Source organism: Ischnura elegans, chromosome 2 (assembly GCF_921293095.1).
Source record: "Ischnura elegans chromosome 2, ioIscEleg1.1, whole genome shotgun sequence".
NCBI lineage: Eukaryota > Metazoa > Arthropoda > Insecta > Odonata > Coenagrionidae > Ischnura > Ischnura elegans.
In genome coordinates, this window is record NC_060247.1 from 116,099,273 (window position 1) to 116,119,162 (window position 19,890).

The 19,890-nt window shown below is 38.0% G+C and overlaps 1 protein-coding gene across 1 annotated transcript in view; it reads right to left on the reverse strand.

Annotated features, from left to right (window-relative positions):
- The window catches only part of LOC124154463 (neuroglobin-like), a 43,328-nt gene that overhangs the window by 4,492 nt on the left and 18,946 nt on the right, over positions 1-19,890 (reverse strand). The window contains exon 2 of the mRNA XM_046528212.1: positions 2,785-3,016. Within this exon, the coding sequence (XP_046384168.1) occupies positions 2,785-3,016 (232 nt within the window). The remainder of the gene's footprint in view (positions 1-2,784; positions 3,017-19,890) is intronic.

Below are 19,890 nucleotides of genomic sequence, written 5' to 3' on the forward strand. Positions count from 1 at the left end.
TTAGTTAAGTTGCTCCGTAACTAACGTAACCTATTGTTTCAAATGCCTTCAGTTCACTGAAGAGGGCCACTTTATGGCCGAAATACGCAAATTCTTCTTCTCTTTCTCCTCCTGTTTGATCAATCTTGACTAATCTCATATATAGCTATTTTCTCCATGAAATCTGGGCCCATCTGAAAGCGAGAAGCCTCATTGTTTTGAGTGTTTGTGTTTCCACCTCCGATTATTGCCGTGCATTCTTTATGGTCCCCTAAGCACGGTAAAGAATCCTAGGCTATGATCCACGAAGCCCCTAGGCAGTTTTAGTGGGGCCCTTTCAACCCTCACAAAGGATTCCACTTACGTCATGTGAGTGTGTGTGTTTGAGGAGGGGGTCAGCTGAGTTTTGGGTAATGCGGAGAAATTGTCCCCTTAAACCGCAGACCAACACACACTGAAAAAATTTTAGTTAGAAATATCAAGTTCTGATGAAATTTATTGAACTTTTCGGTTCATAAGGAACATTGAATATTTCGGTAACAATTAATGAAACAGTTTGATAAATGATATCAAAATGGCCCTGCAATTTTCATTGGTATACACAACACAGGAACGACAGTCCCTTCGATAGATTACGCAAAACGATTAGAAAATTCTGTTTAGCCAAACCCTAGAGTTAGATAATTGTTACCAAACAAGCAAGCACTTTCTTAAAATTAATCATAATTTCGATGAAAGTTACCAAACTCTGAAGCGTTTCGAATTTATGCAGTTTTTTTACTAAATTCTTTCGTACAATTGACCAAATCAAGAAATGTCGAAATGTTGGATAAAATTCTCAAGAACATTTGATAAAATAAATCAAGTGCTTATTTATTTTCATCAAAGTTTGAGTATATTTAACAAAATTACTCCCTGTCCTAGGAGTTTGATAATAGTTTTAATTATTTTTTGTCCGTGCGGTAAATTGGGACGGGTGCTGTGAGAATGAAATTTACTGGTTATTTGAGACATGTCGTTGGACAACATGGGAGTATTTCATATCGTTGCATCGAGACTAAACACCCATCCTCTAGTGAAAATAGTGGGGTACTATTATGCCATATCTAGTCCCCTTCGATTGAGCAGAGTAAATCTTCCTTGGAACTATTACTCTCTTCCTTAACTAATTTAAATAAATCCAGACCAGGCGGTGGTGTATCTGCACGGAGTTTCAGGCAAGTTCAAGCGAAATTTTGACAGATCCTCTGAGGAAAAATTATTTGCCTTGACTGGGCGCCAAACTTCGGGTGACTTCGCAAAGGTTAGATGCTTGCTAGTCCGCGGTTATTTCATTGAATGTTGAAGCAAAATAGCATTAGTAGGAAAAAAGATCTGATGCTTTCCCGGCGTATGCTAGTAGTGGAGCACCCGAACAGGCTTCACTACCAGTATTACTAGGAGGTGGTCAGGCATGTAAGTGCAAAGCTCCATCGAAGGAGAGGTGCTACGCTGTTTTAATTAGGGGTACTGTGGTTTTTCCCGTAATATAGATAAAACCTTACCTCAATTAAAGGAGAGGTTATGGGTCAAAGTGACCCGTAACCGTCATTCTAGCAGCTATTACTTCATTGTCCAAGGACCATATTTAACGTTAAGGGCTTCAGCGCGGAGTGATTTGCATCGCACATCGAGATGCTGCTTAGTGGCTTATTATGTCCAGCAATAGGTTAAACAGCTGAAAACATCTAGGTTCCACGAGGGAAGATAACGTCTCGTTTATTTACAGCCTTCGATAAAATGATTGAAGAGAAACTCCCCTTTATGAACTTCATCAAATAGGCAGTTGGTCTCGATATAAACCCGGACCAACTACGTTACAATACCTACATTTCTACCTGGATCTCACGATTGTTTCAAACTGCGAATTTGCAGCGCGATTAATGAGGTGTGTGACACCATTGGCCCCAGGAAAGCTCCTCATGACCACTCCTGAATGAGTTATGATAGTGGGACCTCACAGGAAACATATAAACAAGCGCGCATCGGCGCAATGGTCCAAGATGAAAATGGCAAAAACCTACTTCACATAGGGAAATAAAATTCACATTTAATGTTTCACTCTCACAATCGTTATTAACATAGTCCAAGGTTTCAGTAACGCTGTATTATTATGAAAGTAAAGTTATAACAATATCGACTACATGATCGGTTTATTAAGTTTGGGAAAGATGAATCATTTTGAAATCAGTTTTTCGATTGACTTACAATTAGACATACGGGAAGACCAGGTGTTAAACTTCCTAAGGCAATGACAATAATGGTCTAATGAGGCATGATGATGATAGTAAATTATCTACTCTGTTGCAGGTGTGAATAAATACTGAGTGTGCAACGTACTTAGTGAAGTTTATTTCCTTACATCGTGGCTTCACAGTGTTAAACAGGAAACCTTAAACAACTAGATCACATTATGCACCTAATCTACATCTACATACTACCCCGCAAGCCTTTTTAATAGGGGTGTAGCGGGGGGTATTAAAACACCAACCATACAAATAATTATTGTTAACTTATAGTTATGATTAGCTGACTGCTACGATAGAAATAGTTTTCGCGGTGTGTATTTACATTGGAAATTTTATTTCAATTAAATTAATAATTGAAATTTGGTATACAATTAACATAATTTAATTAAATGCTCACAAAAAAGAAAAGTATCGGTCGCTCAATTTACAAATATTTTCTAATTGGCATGGCATTCGGATATCCTTTCTTCGGACGTATAAACTCAGCTCAACCAACGAGTAGCTCAATTGTTCTCACCCAAAAGTATTCGTGTCGGAAACCGGGGATGCGGTGGTGCGTGGCGCCGACTTGCGACACGTAGTCCAAGAAGAAGTCGAGGTTGTCGAGGCCTTTGATGCCTTCGTCCAGCGTACTCATCACTTGAGTCGCGTGCTCGGCCAGCTCCATGCTGCTCGCCTGCTGCTCACGCGTGCGGAGTTCCTTGAACTTGTCAAACAGGTCGAGCAGCTCCTGATGCTCCTCAAACAGCCTGAAACGACGGACAAAAAACAAACACATACGTCAGACACATTGCTTCTCCAGCGCGAAAGGATACAGAGCCTCTCATGGGTTAGTCTTGGCACCTTTACAGGACCGTCGGGCTAAGTACATACAGGTCAAATTAACTCAGGAAAACCGGAAAGAGGTTTTCGCAGGCAAAGTGAAAAATATCTTTTGCTTACCGGCGTACTATGGTATAAGGGATCACTAGAAAGAGATTTAAGATGCTTTTCTTTTCCCGTACAATCAGGGATGATAATAGTTTCACAATTCATGACATTGAACATGGCGTCAGATGGTACGATGACTGCATCTTTTTCTTTTCCCAATCGATTTTTTTTGTTACCATTCACACTGCAATTTTCTCAGATTATTATTTTTTAGAAGTTTTTACTGTTGTTTATTGGCGATAAATCCTTTTTTATTATAACCCCACATATATATACTTTTTATTACAAACCGTTACCAGATTTTAGCTTCCTATGCAAATTTAATTGTGTTACCGTCTTGTGTTGCTGGAACACATGTATGCTTGGTGGAAGCTCAATTTAAGTTCACCAAGTGTTCCATCTAACTGTGTTCACTGCATGATGCATGCTAATGATTAGTCACCCTCTGGCGAACACCTTTGAGGTTGCTCACAGGGTATTATTAAATGTAAACATACGACAAAGTCCATTTGTAAGAAAGGAACTGATAAAATACTTTCCGGTTAACTGGAACACTTGGGAACCACTGCATTTGGTCCATGTAATAAGCCTCTGTTTCAATTATCCGATGCATTCCATAGACACAAATACATGGTAAGTCGAAATGATATCAAGAAGACTATTTGAGAATCAAAAAGATCATAGCTCCGTAGCCTATTTGTTGAAATATAATAACTAAAAATCCTAAAGTGAAAAATTTCATAGATTCCGAGAGAAGATTAAAAATTATATAAATTATTTCAGCCTCCACGCAACGTGTTTTTTTTAATAACTAAGCGGCTAGAGGTTCATCGAAGGGGAAGATTTTAATAAATCGGTATATGTTAAAAAAATTACATATCATGACGTATATTGGGAAAAATCACCGATTCCTGGAACGTTTAAACGGCTTTTTTCCCGATTAGCTAGAGAAAATTCAAGAGAATAAATAACTCAATATTATTTTGTCCTAGTAGATTTGTCCCTAGTAAGCAGCTGCTCATAATATCCGGAGATCCAAATAATCGTAATATACTGTATGTAGCAAATGCACATATCAGATCTTAATGCGAAAGTAAAATCTCAGATTGCTTCATTTATTTTTACAATTTACCTTACAGCCAAACTTTAAAAAAGTACGCAACGATGACAACTCTCGAATGCGTTAACACCGGAATTTAATATTTTCCGTACCCTTAACATCAAGGCACCTTTTGGAAAAAAGTATCTATCGATTCGTAAAAGCATGAAACATGAAATATCTAATCTGAATTTTAGCGTCTTCCATGTTTAGGTATTTCTGCATCAAAAATTGTCCAATATTCGGAATTTTGAAAGCGTATGTATGCACACACGCACTGTAAAAGCAAATGAATTGCGTATTTTAAATCTGAACGGTCAATGGACATGTTTAAATGTTGATGCGTAAGTAAAATCTCAAATTACATCATTGATTTGTAGCAATTGACCCATCACCAAGATCATTGGCGTCGTAAGCATCAACACATTGGGGGGGGGGGGGGGGGGCAAATGGGGTTATATTCATTTTTTTATAAAATTTAGGGGGAAACTGACTTTTCAAATATTGGGGGGACGCGACCCTCATGTCCCTTATGGTGGCGATGCCCGTGACCAAGATTTAATAAAAATCGCTGAGGTGGCAATTCTTGGATGATTGTAGTCCAAATTTAATCCAGAATACAATTCGCCATTGCCTAAAGTCTCCGTGCATGAGACCTAAGTATCCAAGCTACATTATGAATTGAGATAAAACTCAGTCAAACCTCGTTTCGTATATCATAATTCACTGCGAGTTAAAACCTAATCGGAAATAGTCGGGTGAGGATCGCCTTGTAATTCGAACCACTCATTAACCCAATAAATGGATATTAAAGTTCGTGTATCATAATTCGCGATGGTCAGCTACATTCTTTGATATTATTTCTGGGGCACGAAAGGGAGCAAGAGAAATAAAACCAACCAAAATCCGATGACTTGAAAAGCATCGCTTACTTTAGAATAGCAGTTGACACATTTTGAAAGCAAGGAATAAACTAATGGTTTGAAATTCATCCCATTTCATTATTGTACCATTAAATAACCGCTGCATTAATTCAAAACAAAAAACACGACGTCAAAAATGCGTTGCAATGGAAATCAAACTATAGTGGAATTTAACGTCTCTTACAAAGGATAGAGGAATGCCTTTTCTTTTATCAAAATTAATCTGCAACTTCATCGAATCACGTCTTTTCACAAAACTTCTACATGATGTTACGTTTCATAAGAGGGAGGCATGCGACATAATATTTCATATCTTTGGCATATTACGCGAGGTTTGTTTCTCGACAACAGTCACTTTTGACTCTCCCAACCCCTGGACTTGGGTCCGAACAGTGGCATAGCCGGGGGGTGGGTCCGGGAGATCCGCCCCCCCCCCCGAAATATAAAAACACAATCATTTTCCTTCATAAAAGAAAAAAACATTGAAAAATTATGAATTTACAAAATATTTCTTCACCAAATGAAGTATTTTCGATTATGAAAAGTGTTAAAATTATTTTAAACCCTCTTCTTAGTACCCTGTTTTTCAAAAATTTCCCCCCTGGCTTAGGACCCCCCCGAACGAAATTCCTGGCTACGCCACTGGGCCCGAATCACGGCAGTGGGTGAAACAGTAAAGATCCCTACTTGAGTGCTTTGTGGAGGACACTTGAAGTTCAGCACTACGTCCGTCGGACAGGACTCCTTCGAAGCTTTCGTTAAGAGTACACGATTGGCGAGGCGTGTCAATAAATATTAACCCCTTCCACTTCGATTAATTTTTTGAATATCGTCCTCCTATTCTCTATTTATTTTTTCTGTGGTTCTCTTTTAAATGGTAGGTAATTAAATGATATTTTGTAATTTGTTATCAACCTGGAACCGTGAAATAAAATGTGATTATTAAACATGAAGAATCGCTACTCGAATGAAATCATTTTAATACTTCCAATGCATCATGTTTCATGAAATATGAATTATTCATGTATGCTATGAATGTTTTAACATTGTTAAGATTTCAAAATAATTATATTGTTCCTCTAAATAGTGCTAACATTATGAAAATCCGATGACGAGATACACTCGTCATTGCGCTGTTTGGCGTCGAAAGTTCATGACGAGCTAGACTCGTCATTACAGCGCAACGGGTTAAACTATTTCAAATTATTAAAATAATTCCTAAAATATATCACTAGCGGATTTATAACTATGAACTCTAGAGCGAGATGACGGTCAAAACGGCGATTTCGTCGGGTGCTCGGATCCAAAAATAAAGACTTTTTATATTCCCATCAATAACTACAATACCAATGAACTTTAAAATGTGAAACTTCATATGGCTATTGTGAAAGCCTTTATCTAAATTATGCATACATGAAATTTCGCTCTCTTATCCGTTTCGTTCATAAAGAGCTGTAAAGGCGGTGCATCCGTGCGAGAAGCAGAAAAATGCGCTAAAACTATGTTTCTGAGCCAAAATTTCGATATTTATCACCATCATAATAGTTTTGAAGCATCAGACAATCCAGAAGTAAAAGATCTTTAAATCGACATACTTTTATTTCAAATATAAATAGCAGTCTTTGAGATATCGGTCTTCAAACTCGAGTGACAGAATTTTGCGACGGACTCTGTAATCCATTATGTTGGGGATGTATGAAGCCTCAGAGCATCTATCTTCCCATCATTAGAGAAAGAATTTTGAGGCAATAAAATTGAAACTGTGAGGAAGAAAATAGAAACTGGAATTCACAACCGAACGGAAATATTCAACATGTCATTCTTCTCTCGGAGAAAAGCCACAGTTGCGACATTTAATAAATTAATCTTCAGTACCCGCATCTGATTGCATGTTTTTTTTTCTTTTTCCAATAGCATTCATTTTTATTTTTTCTTCTCCTCTTTAGTTCAATATTTAAATCGATAACCTTATTTTATTCAATTGTACTCGAATAATATTTGCACCATGAATATATGGCTAATATGATTTCATCACTCGAAAGAGACGCCTGAACGGGTGACCGACTGGATTTTCGAGCACTGCGGTTATTTTTTTTTGGCTAGAATGTAGGTCATCAAGTGGAATTTTAGCTCCAGAAGAGGTATCTAAATGTAGCCTCTGAGGAAAACAGTTTCGCGAATATCTTCATAGCCAAAGGAAACTCACGATAAGTTGATGTTACGCAAAATGAGGGTAATATACACTAACCACGTATTATAGCGACTGGAATAATATTGAATAAGTAGTAAATTAGAACAACCGGGGAATGTGACGACCTAACACACTGAAATTTTGATGTAAAATTAACTGATTCTCATGGAACGAAATACAACATTAACTTTGCCGCAATAATTCCCATAGTGCAAGAACCAAGCGTTCTTTAGTTGAGCATACATTTCAGAAAGCAGACGCTCTTAGAGGAACAGGAACGGGGAGCTAGCTAGCAGAGGATGTTAAGGACAGCGAAGTATTTCAACCGGAACGGAAAATCTAAAGATATTATTGACGTGACAGGACAGGTGGAGGAGTTTTTCTAGCATTTAAATCTCATATACAGCACTGCTCTCGAAATAACCGTCAGTGAAATAGAGCCAGCTCTTTTCAAAGATTCCAAACACCAAAGTAAAAATCGTTCACCTACCAATAAGAAAATAAAATGTTGACGCTTACTTCAAGCAAAAATCAAACGTGAAAAAGATGTCAGGCAAGATTCTAATCTTTTTTTTGATTGATTTTTGATTGATATTGATATTACGATAAATCAAGACTGGAAAACAGAATTCAAGGAAAAGAAAAATAACTCAAATCTTAAATCATTCACTTTGAAAATCATTCAGTGGCTCAAGTAGTTGACAAGCCTTGGAAAGAAAACAAAATATTAGTCCATATTGCCGTAAGTCATTCTACGTGGATTAAACACATCGATATTATCCAAGGCATAACTTAAAGTAAAATTCGCAACCTCAAATACAGCATTAGAGTTTTCATTAATACCAAAATGTAAAATCAATTTTTTCGATAAATACGACTTCATTTGCAAAAAAACTGATTTAGCGTAATTTACACCTATAAAAATTGCCATAAAAACCTAGGCTCTTACCCGGACAAAATTTTGAACTACAAGGAAATGAATGCTGCAATTGAAGTCATACCAACTCAGTCCAATGAAAATAACGCCACCATTGATTACAACTGCCGGTAAAAGCATCATCACTGGTCAACAATCCTAGGATTGGTTTGACGCAGCTCTACACTCAGTTCTCCTATCAGCTAATCTTTTCACTCCTACGTATTTCTTCTCTTTCACATCTCTCTTTACTTGTTCCATATATTTTGTTCGAGGTCTTCAATTTCCATTCTTGCCTTCCACCTGTCCTTCGACGATTGTCTTCATCAGGCCATCATGTCTCAAGATGTGGCCTATAAGGTTGCGGTAAAAGCACAAACTTCAAAATATAAGGATTGAAAATCCACATACTATCATTATTACTTTTTAATTTCGATGGCTGTCGTCAAAATGGAAACACTCATTTTCAATTTAACACGTAAAAAGAGTTTGTTTTGAATCGTGCAGTCGCGAACCAACCTCCTTAATCACTCAAACTGCTAATGTAAGTGTTCAATCCTAATAATATGACGAGGCCCGCGCTTGGCCGCCGGGACTATGAGACTTATCCCGGCGCGCCCTCCAGCTTGGAAATCTTTGGCGCCCTCCTCTTCCGAAACTGGCAAAGTTTACACTCAGAATGCCAGCATCAGGGGCGCAGCTAGGAATTAAGGAGGGAGGTGCACCTAATACCTGGGTGTGTGGGGGTATAGTATACCCACCAGGATAAGCGATAGGTACGAGATTAATAAATTGCGGAATTGTAAAGATAAATGGTTCGAAATGGTGAGTTTTACGGCTTTCTGAGGGATATTTTATTCATCCTTACACTATTGTATTATTAATATCAATCCAATCAAGTAAAATAGATTAAACTTAATAATTTCTCTGAGCTCTGGGGGGGGGGGGGGGGGGGTTTATCCCTCAAAACCCCCCCCTTGCTGCGCCACTGGCCAGCATAGAACAGTTAACTTAATTTCAATGATGCATCATTTAAAAGCATAATAATCACTGTCTTGAGTAAATAAAACAATAATTTAAATTAATATAATTCATTCTGGATCATTCCGGTAGACCTCCTCATGCACAGTGCTGGCGCACTCTGACCGTGGCCGTCCACCAGCAAGGGGTCCAGCAAGGGCCTGAATATAACAACTTAAAATTTTTAATAAAAACTATGCCAAATTATTCTGCATGTGCATTGCTACTGCTTGAATTTGATTTTTTAAATAATTTTTCCATATTACTACATTTGTACATTTTTTTCGGTACCAGAAGACAAGAACTTAGTTTTTTTACTGACTCAATAGTTATCAACATAACTTGGATATGATATAACATACTTCTTTTGTTATTTGCGAATGACAAATTGCTCAGTCTGACTATTCAGTGAAGCGGGGGATTCCGTATTCGCTTTGTACCCCTGTATTTATGTGTTCATGGAGTTTTCTTATTTATATCGCGGTGGCAGCTGGTCAGCTGAAGAGCCACTTCACCTACATTTTGAGAGGTAATCTGAGAACGTCAATTTTCCCATAGCCCGGACGAGTCAGAAAAATATCTCCTTCAATTGTTAATCTTGTAATATTTAAATGGCTTGGTTAAACCTGGTAAACAAGTGCTCCCGCTGGACACGTAGCATATACGTCAATCGGCAACTTCCAGTTGCCTCGGTGTATGAGTGTAAAGGGCCACCACTTCACCTCCCTTCACTTATAAAAGAGACAAGAGAGTCGTGGCGGAGGAGAGATGAGCTCTCTAGGCCGAGAAGCGTCGTCTGTTGCCATGGCTACCTCGTGCATGGCGACGTTTTTTTCAGACCACTTCCCTTTGCGCTGTGAGTGAACTTCTGCGCACTTTCACGAGTATTTGTACAATATAGGATCATTCCACATTTGTTATATTGGTCACAGTTGATGTGTTGTCATCCCACCACGCATTTAACGCTTTATAGCCCAGAGATGCTTCTGGGAGAGATCAAATTTCAAGACTTTTCACTTTGAAAATATGGAAATTTTTGTACTCAATCATAATTACAATGGAAGCTATATATTTCGTCATTAATATTTACTCCTCAACACAATGCGTAGTTTAGATATTTCCTAAATAGAGCTGAAAATTTGTACATTTTTGATGTTGCTTAAAAGCAACACTGTGTTATAATTGGTTAAATGGGTTTACTAATGTCTCTGACCGGCAGAGCGAACCGAATTTTACGACGAAATATGATAAATTAGGTCTAGTGGTCGAAATTTACACTCGTGACTACGCAATCGATCTAGTTGTAAAATTTTTCAATACCACTCCTCACGAATCCAAATGCTCAATTGTAAAATTGAGAATAAATGGATCACTATGCGACCATCGCCACTCTACGGCAGCCGGTGGAAACTGACTAAAATGAGTGCGAAGTGGCAGCATACCTAGCATCCACGAGACGGACTGGGGCCTTCACTACGAGGCATTATTTTCTGATATCGCAAGTCCCTTGGCAGCACCCGTGTTCCGGCGGTCCATCTCTATTCTCATACGTTTGCTGCATTTAAATTTTTGGTTTATTTTTCATCTTTTTTACATCCGCCACTCCACACCATCAACTATGATATATTACACTTTTTCTTGGATATTCCAGTAAAGAGAAGGAGTTTTCCTCAAATTATAAGAAAAATATCCTTCGCTTGTCAGCTTGCTACGGCAGAGGGGATTACGAGAAATATATAAAGGGAATGGATTGCAGAAAATAGATATTAAAGATGTTATTCTCTCCGCGCACTGTCAGGGACAGAGACATTTGCTCAATTCATGGTATAAATCGCGGCACTAGATAGAGCCGATTGTTTTCTCTTTTTCCATCTGAATTATTAATTCCATGCTCATTTGCACTGTTTTTACAACATTGCTTTTAGCTTTACTTAGTTCCACCTGTAACGGTGTAATTTTTCAATCGATTTTAAATGAACTCCTGGTAACTCTGAAATTTTAAATAAAGATTTATTTCCGATTACAATGCTAGCTAAAAAAATATTTTTTAAGCATAATTTCAGCTCAATCTGTTCAATATTTCTCGAATTTTTGACAAAATAAAATTAAGTATCAGGAAGATTGGAAGGTAACATCGTCAAAAATGGGTGTAACATAAAAAATTTGCCACAAAATTAATGGTGACGCTGCAGTCGAAATTTTTTAAAAAGAATATGACCCGTCTCATATTCAAAATGCCTAATCCTTCGCCTTCATACGAATAGATCTGGGGCTCCAAAGAAATTTGGAAAACCAGAAGCATGGAACATGCATGTGTGCTATTTAAATTGTAAAATATTGGAGAATAATAAATTATATATTTTTGAAAATTAATATAATTTTTTATTATTGAGAAATTACGCTATATATTATTAGAAATAATTTTAAAGCGATTGCACTTAGAAAAAAAACGTTCAAACCATTGGCAGATTTTAGCTTTCTATATTAACAAGTGCGCGGTAATCTTGTGTTGCAAGAGGCTCTGAATGCGAACTGGGAGATCACACCACATGCTTGAATATATACTCACCTACGTGTAATATTTATTATAATTATTTTTGTAATCATGTAGTCCGCGTTTGGGGTACCTTTTGTATGTGGGTAATTATTGATTGCTCTCCGCCAAGCTTTATAGAGGTGGCTCGCAGGGTATCATAAGTAGATGTAGACGGAAAGAAACTGATATTAATGATCTCATTCACAGTGATAATCCTAATGCCCCATTAAACTTCGTTGCCAAAATATATTTTCGATTACAAGCAAAAATTATATTTGGCACATTCCATGCGAAATAAGGGAATGTATTTTTCTCTGCATTTCATCAATTGAGTCTGCCCATGATTATTGATGTTTTGAGCTCCCACCCGTACCTCACCTTACTGTAATCTCTTCGTCCAGGAGGATTGAGAAGGAAAGAGTTTAAATTTTACTATCTTCGATAGATACTCCCTAATGTATATTGTATCAGTTTTATTTCGCTCGTTAAAATGCGATACATTGTCATTGAATGCGAAAATTGCCGATAACATTTTCTGCGTAGCTGTAATTTCACAATCTGCGAGAGAGAAGGAGCGAGGAGGAATAAGTTGTACGACGAAGAGAGATTGTCCGTCCAGTCCCTTGAAAGGCCACGTGGCGCCACTGTTGTATCGACTTGCCCAGCTAATTGTATGCAGCGCGACGAGATTCTCAGCTTCCCGAGAGCGTACGTCAATGGAGGAGGGGTGATGGAACACGGCCGAAAAATAGTTCGCGAACATCTCCCAGACCATCATGGCCGGATTCCAGTCCAAGCATATCCCCGAAGTGTATGTATAACCGATACTACACATGTGAATCTTTCAGGACGTTCCATGGGATAGGAATGTACTGATATTCGATCGTGTAAACAGTGGAAGCGTTGCTAGGGTAAAATATTGATCGCGACTCCAAATTTTTTCAGGGGAAGTCATGAGGAACCTTGCATGAAATATATATATAAAAATGAGCTCCCATCGGTCTCAGCGTATGGGTAAAATATTGAAATGCCAAAAACCTAGATTGCCTAATGAATATGATGGGTGTGAATGGCTGGCGTGTGTATTCATTTAGTGTATTTCGATTAGAAATTTATTTCCATTGTTTTTAATACTCACAAAGAATGAAAAACAGAAGACTTGAAATAAAATCAATTTATTTGTATTTACTACGCTAACTGGATTCATTTTCCTTTCTAATACCTACAGATATCGGCGTTTCAATTTTGGCCTCTGCTTTTGATTACTGTGCAGTCATGATTGGTCATCATTCGCACTCTTGTTTACATTTACCACTTACCGTGCTAACCTTAGTGATATAGATCTGCATCCCAGTGTTGGCCATTTTCAATACTACTGGGCTATTTCTCAACCACCTACTTTTGATGCGAGGAATAGGAGCTTTGTAACATTTGAAATAATGAATGTCGTTTTTTTCATTTCTTTATTAAGAGGTTCACCACTTCGTTAAAAAACTGGCAAACTACGGATTTTCAAAAGACGGATGACGTAATATTGCGCCCTCAGGAAAAATCGAAGGTTTTCACGCGGCGTAATATTACACCCATTGCACGCAAAGTGTTACTCTGAAGAGAGAAAAAAAACATGGAGTTTGAAAAACGCACTCTGAACCACTGTCACCACACGTTTAGGCACATTTCCCGCGAATACAATCATCATATAAAAGTGGGTTGGAAGCCAAGGGGTGCAAGTGATTTTTTTTCCTTACAGAGTTACGTAAAGTTAATTGTTAGAATAAATACACAAAAACCTGGTTGCCAAGGGAAACGAGTGAGTCTCTGTTCTGTTCAGACATCGAGTGGAAAATCAAATGCACTACTAAGTATCCAATTGATCTCGTTTGTTATCTATACCTAATTTCTGTACCTTATTCTGTATAGAAAAGAGAAATCACTTGTATCCCTTGGCTTCCTATCCATTCATATATTATTACGGATAGGTATATTTATGTCATTCCGTATATGCTCCGTTAATACAGCACCTTAAGTGATAAATGAGGTATAAATTTAAACGTTGAATCACCGGATTCTGACGAAATATACAAGCTCAATCTCAAATTTCACTATATACCCATTAATTTGACTTCAAAGTTCCGATTTTTCTACGTCGATTACTCGTTCGAGGTATGTCGACTTCACACTTTTTTTAAATTCTAAACTTCAAAAAAAGATTTAAAACATCGTTAAATCCATAACTAAACCAAACAAAGAAACGTAACTTAAGGTGGCAAAAAATATTAAAAACAGTATCTTATAAGTATGAAGAATGGGTGAATGGTATTGTTATGTGTGAAATTGTTATTTGTAAGAGTGAGAGACCCGTTCCTTCGCTTGGACAGTTGTATGTTGCATTTTATAGAGTTCGCACTTTTCGTGATATTTATGTTTGTGTTAAAGAAACTGATAACCAAGAAGTAACTGACGACAAATTTGTTACTTCTAATATTTTCTTGTAAAATTTTGTTGAATGCGCGCCTTTATACAGGAACATACGTCATCATTGTTCCTATTATTACGAAATCTCTTCACCGGGTTGTATTCCTACGTTTTGTACATTTTTTTTTCAAGAAAACAGGTATAGAGAAAGCACTTTATGATACACCATCTTCTCAGTTGAAAACCCAATTACACCGTTTCCTTAACATACATATTCCCTGATAGCGTGAAAGTGCGAAATTTTCGCACGGGATACCTAGCAGTCTATTATAGTCTAGTTTCGGTCGCGAAGTTCTCCCACAGGCTAAACACGAAGACGTGACTTCCGTAAGCCGGGGAGGCACGCCAAGTATGCACATACATACATCCCAAAGTGGATTGGCTCGAGCGGCTTAATCGTGAGTCAGAGGAAAGTGAGCGAGATTTCCCCAGATGCGAGGAACCAACCATCGAGGGGACACCAACCCAATCCCCAAAGCATTCTCTCTCTCTCCTTGCAAGCGGAGTAATGGGGTCGCAGGATGCTATAGCCATCGCAGCCATGATCATGAGAATAATAATAAAAATAATAGGGACAGCTCCAAGGAGGGAATATAAGAGGAAAGGCGTATAAGAAGGTGGTTGCGTGTAAGGGTCTCAAGGGCCTTCGCCGCCACTGATGCTTTTCCGTGATTGGGGGGAGGGTACCCTGGATCTCTGGGGGCCACGTAGGGCAGGTTATTCGATTATTTTCGGGGACGGGGCGGCAGAAACAAGAATGTCTTTCAGCTACGCTCACGCTGATCGACTTACGACGGGTACACAACTAGGGAGACAATACCTTAGAATTACAGCATTTACATCCAACCCCGGACATCGCCACAATAGACGAAGTGTAAGGACAGCAGTCGTTTGCAAAAAATGAACAGAAGGTGCGCGTTTGAGTGCGAAAGTGGTCTGACTACTGATTCTCACGAAGCATTTATTTAAGCTCTTTATTGCACGGAAAATTGTAATTCCTATACAGAAGGCTGATAGGAGGCTATTCCACCACGATGTTGGCAGCAGAAACAAGAATGTCTTCTTGTTACGCTCGCGTTAAACGACTTAAACAACAACCTTCGACACACAATATGGGAGACAAATCCTTGGGCTATACAATCGACATCTACATCCTATCCTATAAGTCGCCTCGATAAGCGGTTGGCGGGAAGTGCTAGGACACCAGTCGTTTGCGAACAAAAGAAAATACTGGAGTGATTTCACTACTGAGTCCCGCCTAATTGCTTAGAACATTTATTCAGCTCCTTTACTGAACGGGGAAAAAATAAATCATACTACCAATATGATAGTTTCCTCTATCAAATAAAACGAAAGGTATTGATTGCGATTCGTTACCCACCGTTAGTGTATTCATAATATACAAATTATTTGGTTTTGGAAACCCCAGTTTCGACGAATGTTAATGGTCAATTTTAACCTCACTGGAAAAGGCCAGATTGACGCCCATGCGATGCCACTCCACGTGAAGTCACAGGGCACCCAGATGCTATACGAGTAGTCAGGAGTTTTATATCGTCTGAGATTACCACTGCATGCAGGAGGCATAGAGCTGAGGGAAACATCTCTTAATAATCACTTATTAAAATTGCCCAAGGTCGGAAAGTTTCCTTCGTTTGATTTGATTTACTTCGTTAATCCTTATTTAAATCAGAAGTGAAAATTTTCAAGCAAGCGAAAACGCGACGGCAAAGTATGAAAGCTGAGAAAAGCCCGCGTGACGTCATTCTGATTCCGGCTTCCGCTGTGTGAGGCCACATTGGTGCGAGGATATGAGCGCCGCTACGATGCAGGCTGCTAGCACGTAGCGCTTGGCTATATAAAATCTATAAGCGTGAAATGCTTTCTCCAGGAGTAATAATCTTTCGATTTAGGCAGTAAAAAAATAGGAAACTACCGTATTCTCTTCGCTAAATGTCTCTATTATTTTATTGTTTCTATAGTTCCTCATAACATAGTGCTTTTTCAGGCAATGTTCTCTGTGCCACTCACAAAGATGCCTGCACGACAATTTTCTCAAGCAATCTAAGCCAAGCATTAAACCTCAGAGTCTTCAGCGGTTCCCAGCCTAATCCGTGAGTAAGAGGGGAATCAATATCTGGAAAAAGTACATGATAAAGTCATAAATGGAATAAAGTCAATAAAAACTTTGGGAAATTAGCATAATCTATAATTACATTTTATGGATTTCTGCTTCATCACGCCCGAAAACTTGGTGGTTTTAAAGAGATAAATATTGACACTATCCACTGGATAAGCGATATTACAGTAGTTACGGCCGGATTCGGTTTTAAGACCAATAAAAAACAGAAATAGATTAATAAAACGGCCTTTGCCCGCCTTCGTGGCGGCGGGGTAAAGTCCTTACCTTCTAATCGGAGGGTCCGGGTTCGAGTCCTGCCAGGATAAATTACCTCCATCCAGAGCATAAGTTTATGTGCTTGTACAATTGTTAATTGTTGACCCTCGATGTGAATGCCATTGCGAGCTGTTTTCGGGGTACGTAAAAATAATTGAAATTAACCCATGCTTCTAAGAGAACTGATTTCGACAAGCTTGAGCTTAATGTAAAGGAATCTCTGGTCGATTTTCATGAGGAAATTGAAAACTATTACACGGAAAAGTACACTTTAAATCGCACGCTTGAGGAGTGAAGAATATATTTATTCCTTTCAAACAAACCGTGGCTCGAATCCGAGATGATATAACGCAGAGATGAGGAAAACCCTTGGGCAGCAAAGTTTCTGATATATACACCATGTATGAAGTTCACCATGAAAAAATATTTGGATTACCCGGGATTAGTTCGTTCTGAGAAGATGGCTTGGTGGTGTAATTGGCATTCATGCCTGACCGGCAATCGGGATATCCGGGTTCGTATCCCGGCTAAGTCAAGTATTTTTTCTGGGCGAACTTCATCCTTGGTGCATATTACTTTATACCCGTGCGCGTGACTGCGTACTAAGTCACTTGTTACATTCAGTGCTTTGAAAGTTTCTGATGCCTAAATGAAGGAAGTTATGCCAGCTACTAACAAGAGAGATAAGATCCAGATGTAAAAATTATAGGTATCTCTAGTGACTCCAAGGAAGATGATACGGATGACTTTCATTAAATATTTAAGAAAAATTCATATAAATTAGCTAACCATAAAACCAAAAGATTTCTGTCCGTACTATGAGAAGAGGCAAGGAAATATTACATCGGTAATTTCATTGAAATAGCAGGACAGATTACCAGCATTCATAACAATCTTGCACAGTGTTGCCGTTTCGGTCAACAATCAATTTGAGAGGATTATGCCGACAATGGAGATATCAGGGAGTATAATACGAATTTAAAAAATCGAAATTTATCGGTCCAAAATGACTCTTGAACGTGAATACATTCCTGTAGGTCCATTCGGAGGTAAAACTACATGTATAAAGCCACATATTACATGGTAAAACTATGCAAAAAAACTTGTAGATTTTATATGGACTACAGGATCAAAAAGAACTTCCTACCGATTAAGGTGTTGAGCTTTCAATTTCATTTAGTCAAGTAGCTCAGAAGCAAAACAACAGCAATGAACACGTTATTTATATAAACATTCGAGGCATTAAATTGTAATTTTAACAAAACTGATAGCCAAAAAGGAGTTTCTAAGAAACAGAAAGTAGCCAATGCAATGCTAATGCATATTTAAAAGTGGCGGACGAAGAAAAACCGTTGAATTATAGGTTTACATATCAAACATAAAATCCTAGGACACATTTCTGTAAGATTGCTTATGAGATACCTCTCAAAATAACAACCCATCACGGTTTCAGGAAGAGTATCTGCCACGAAACAAAATCAATTTTATTTTCTCACGACCTATAACGTGGCCGGCGACGAGAACGAACAGATTCCATTCCCTGGACTTACAGAAAGCGTTCGATAACTTGCCCCGAGATAACAAGTTCATAAAACAATATTAAAATTTAAAGGTGCTGTTGATAATAAGATTAATTGGATAAGAGTATTATTAAGTCAAATAGTTAGCCGAAGGGTAGTGTCGGATGGCATTAATTCCAATGAAGTTAGACAATAACGCTGTATTCGCAAGTTAAACTTGGAAGTGTCATCGTCCCATTTGTATATTATTGATATCGCTGTATATTTTATGCAAAAAATGTACAGAAGAGGCAGCTCATGTAATTACAACGTGACCCTTAGGATGTGGCTTATTTTTATAATTTTTCGTGGATTTTCGATTTCATCCCCTAAAAATATGCTATTTCCGCAGACAGCAGCACTGGCAGAGAGTAAATTATTCGCACAAACCTACAGCCGAAAAATCTCAAATTTACTGATGTGCATATTAATGCTATGCGCCGTTTCCCATTAGTATAAATGCTCGATATTATTTTCTATCAGATTGTTGCTATGGCTATAGCCTTAGCAACAATTGCAAATCGTTCTACGTTATTTTTCCCGTTAGTTGCGTAACAATTTTCTTACGCCAAGCAAGAGCTGAGACAGAAATAGTTCAAGCTTAACACTACCATACTGTCAGCGATTTACGCAAACTTGCTACCTAAACGAGACCAACCATTGCCTATATCTATGCACTTGAATGAGGCAATGTGTTTGGTGGATGAAATGGCCAATCATGCTGCAGTAGTAGTCGGCATAAGCTGTATCGGACTGCCAGAAGAACTTCCGTGGTTTAAATATAGTCTTTTATTCGAATTATTGTGAGGAACTATTATTCCATACTCATAATAGATGAGGCTATATCGAGGCTAAAAATATTTACGCCCCTGGATGGATAATACAAGATTCGAATTTTCCGACACCGATTTTCTTAACTCCCTTATTTAGCAATCCATTCTCGGCCATTTGGCTATTAAATGACGTCGAGAAAATTATGAAATGGTGATAGACAGATGTGGCGATGGAAATAAACTTGGTTAAATTTGTGATGATGATTTGTTGTGAAAATTAATGCTAACCTCGGCACATTATTTATTTCTTTAAGGTTTACGTAATCTAACATCAAAAGAAACCTTGCCAATGTTTCGATTTATTCTTAAACAAAAATCAGGGCTGCATTGATAGGATATGAATAACGGCAGGTAAAAAACTGAATTTCCACTCTTATAAATAAAAAAACAACCTTGAACATAAATAATTCTGCAAACAATTAGGAACCTGGACAGGGACACTGTGAGTTAGGGCAGGATCATGCAAGTGTTTTCATAAGGTGGTAAAATATTACAGTAAATAAAGATGGATATATAAACACAAAATTAAGAATTTCACTTTTTAACATTTATTTTAACCCAAAAAGAGTTTAAAAACAAGGAGTCTTCTTCAGGCGACGCGCTGAAACTCGGATCGGTATATAATTAAATTTTAAAGAGAAATTCAAACTTCAAATAAGCAAAAATTCAAAAGTTTTGCTTATTTGAAAAATAGAGGAAATTTTCACATAGTTACTTCTGAAACTGTTCCATTTTTTTTAAAT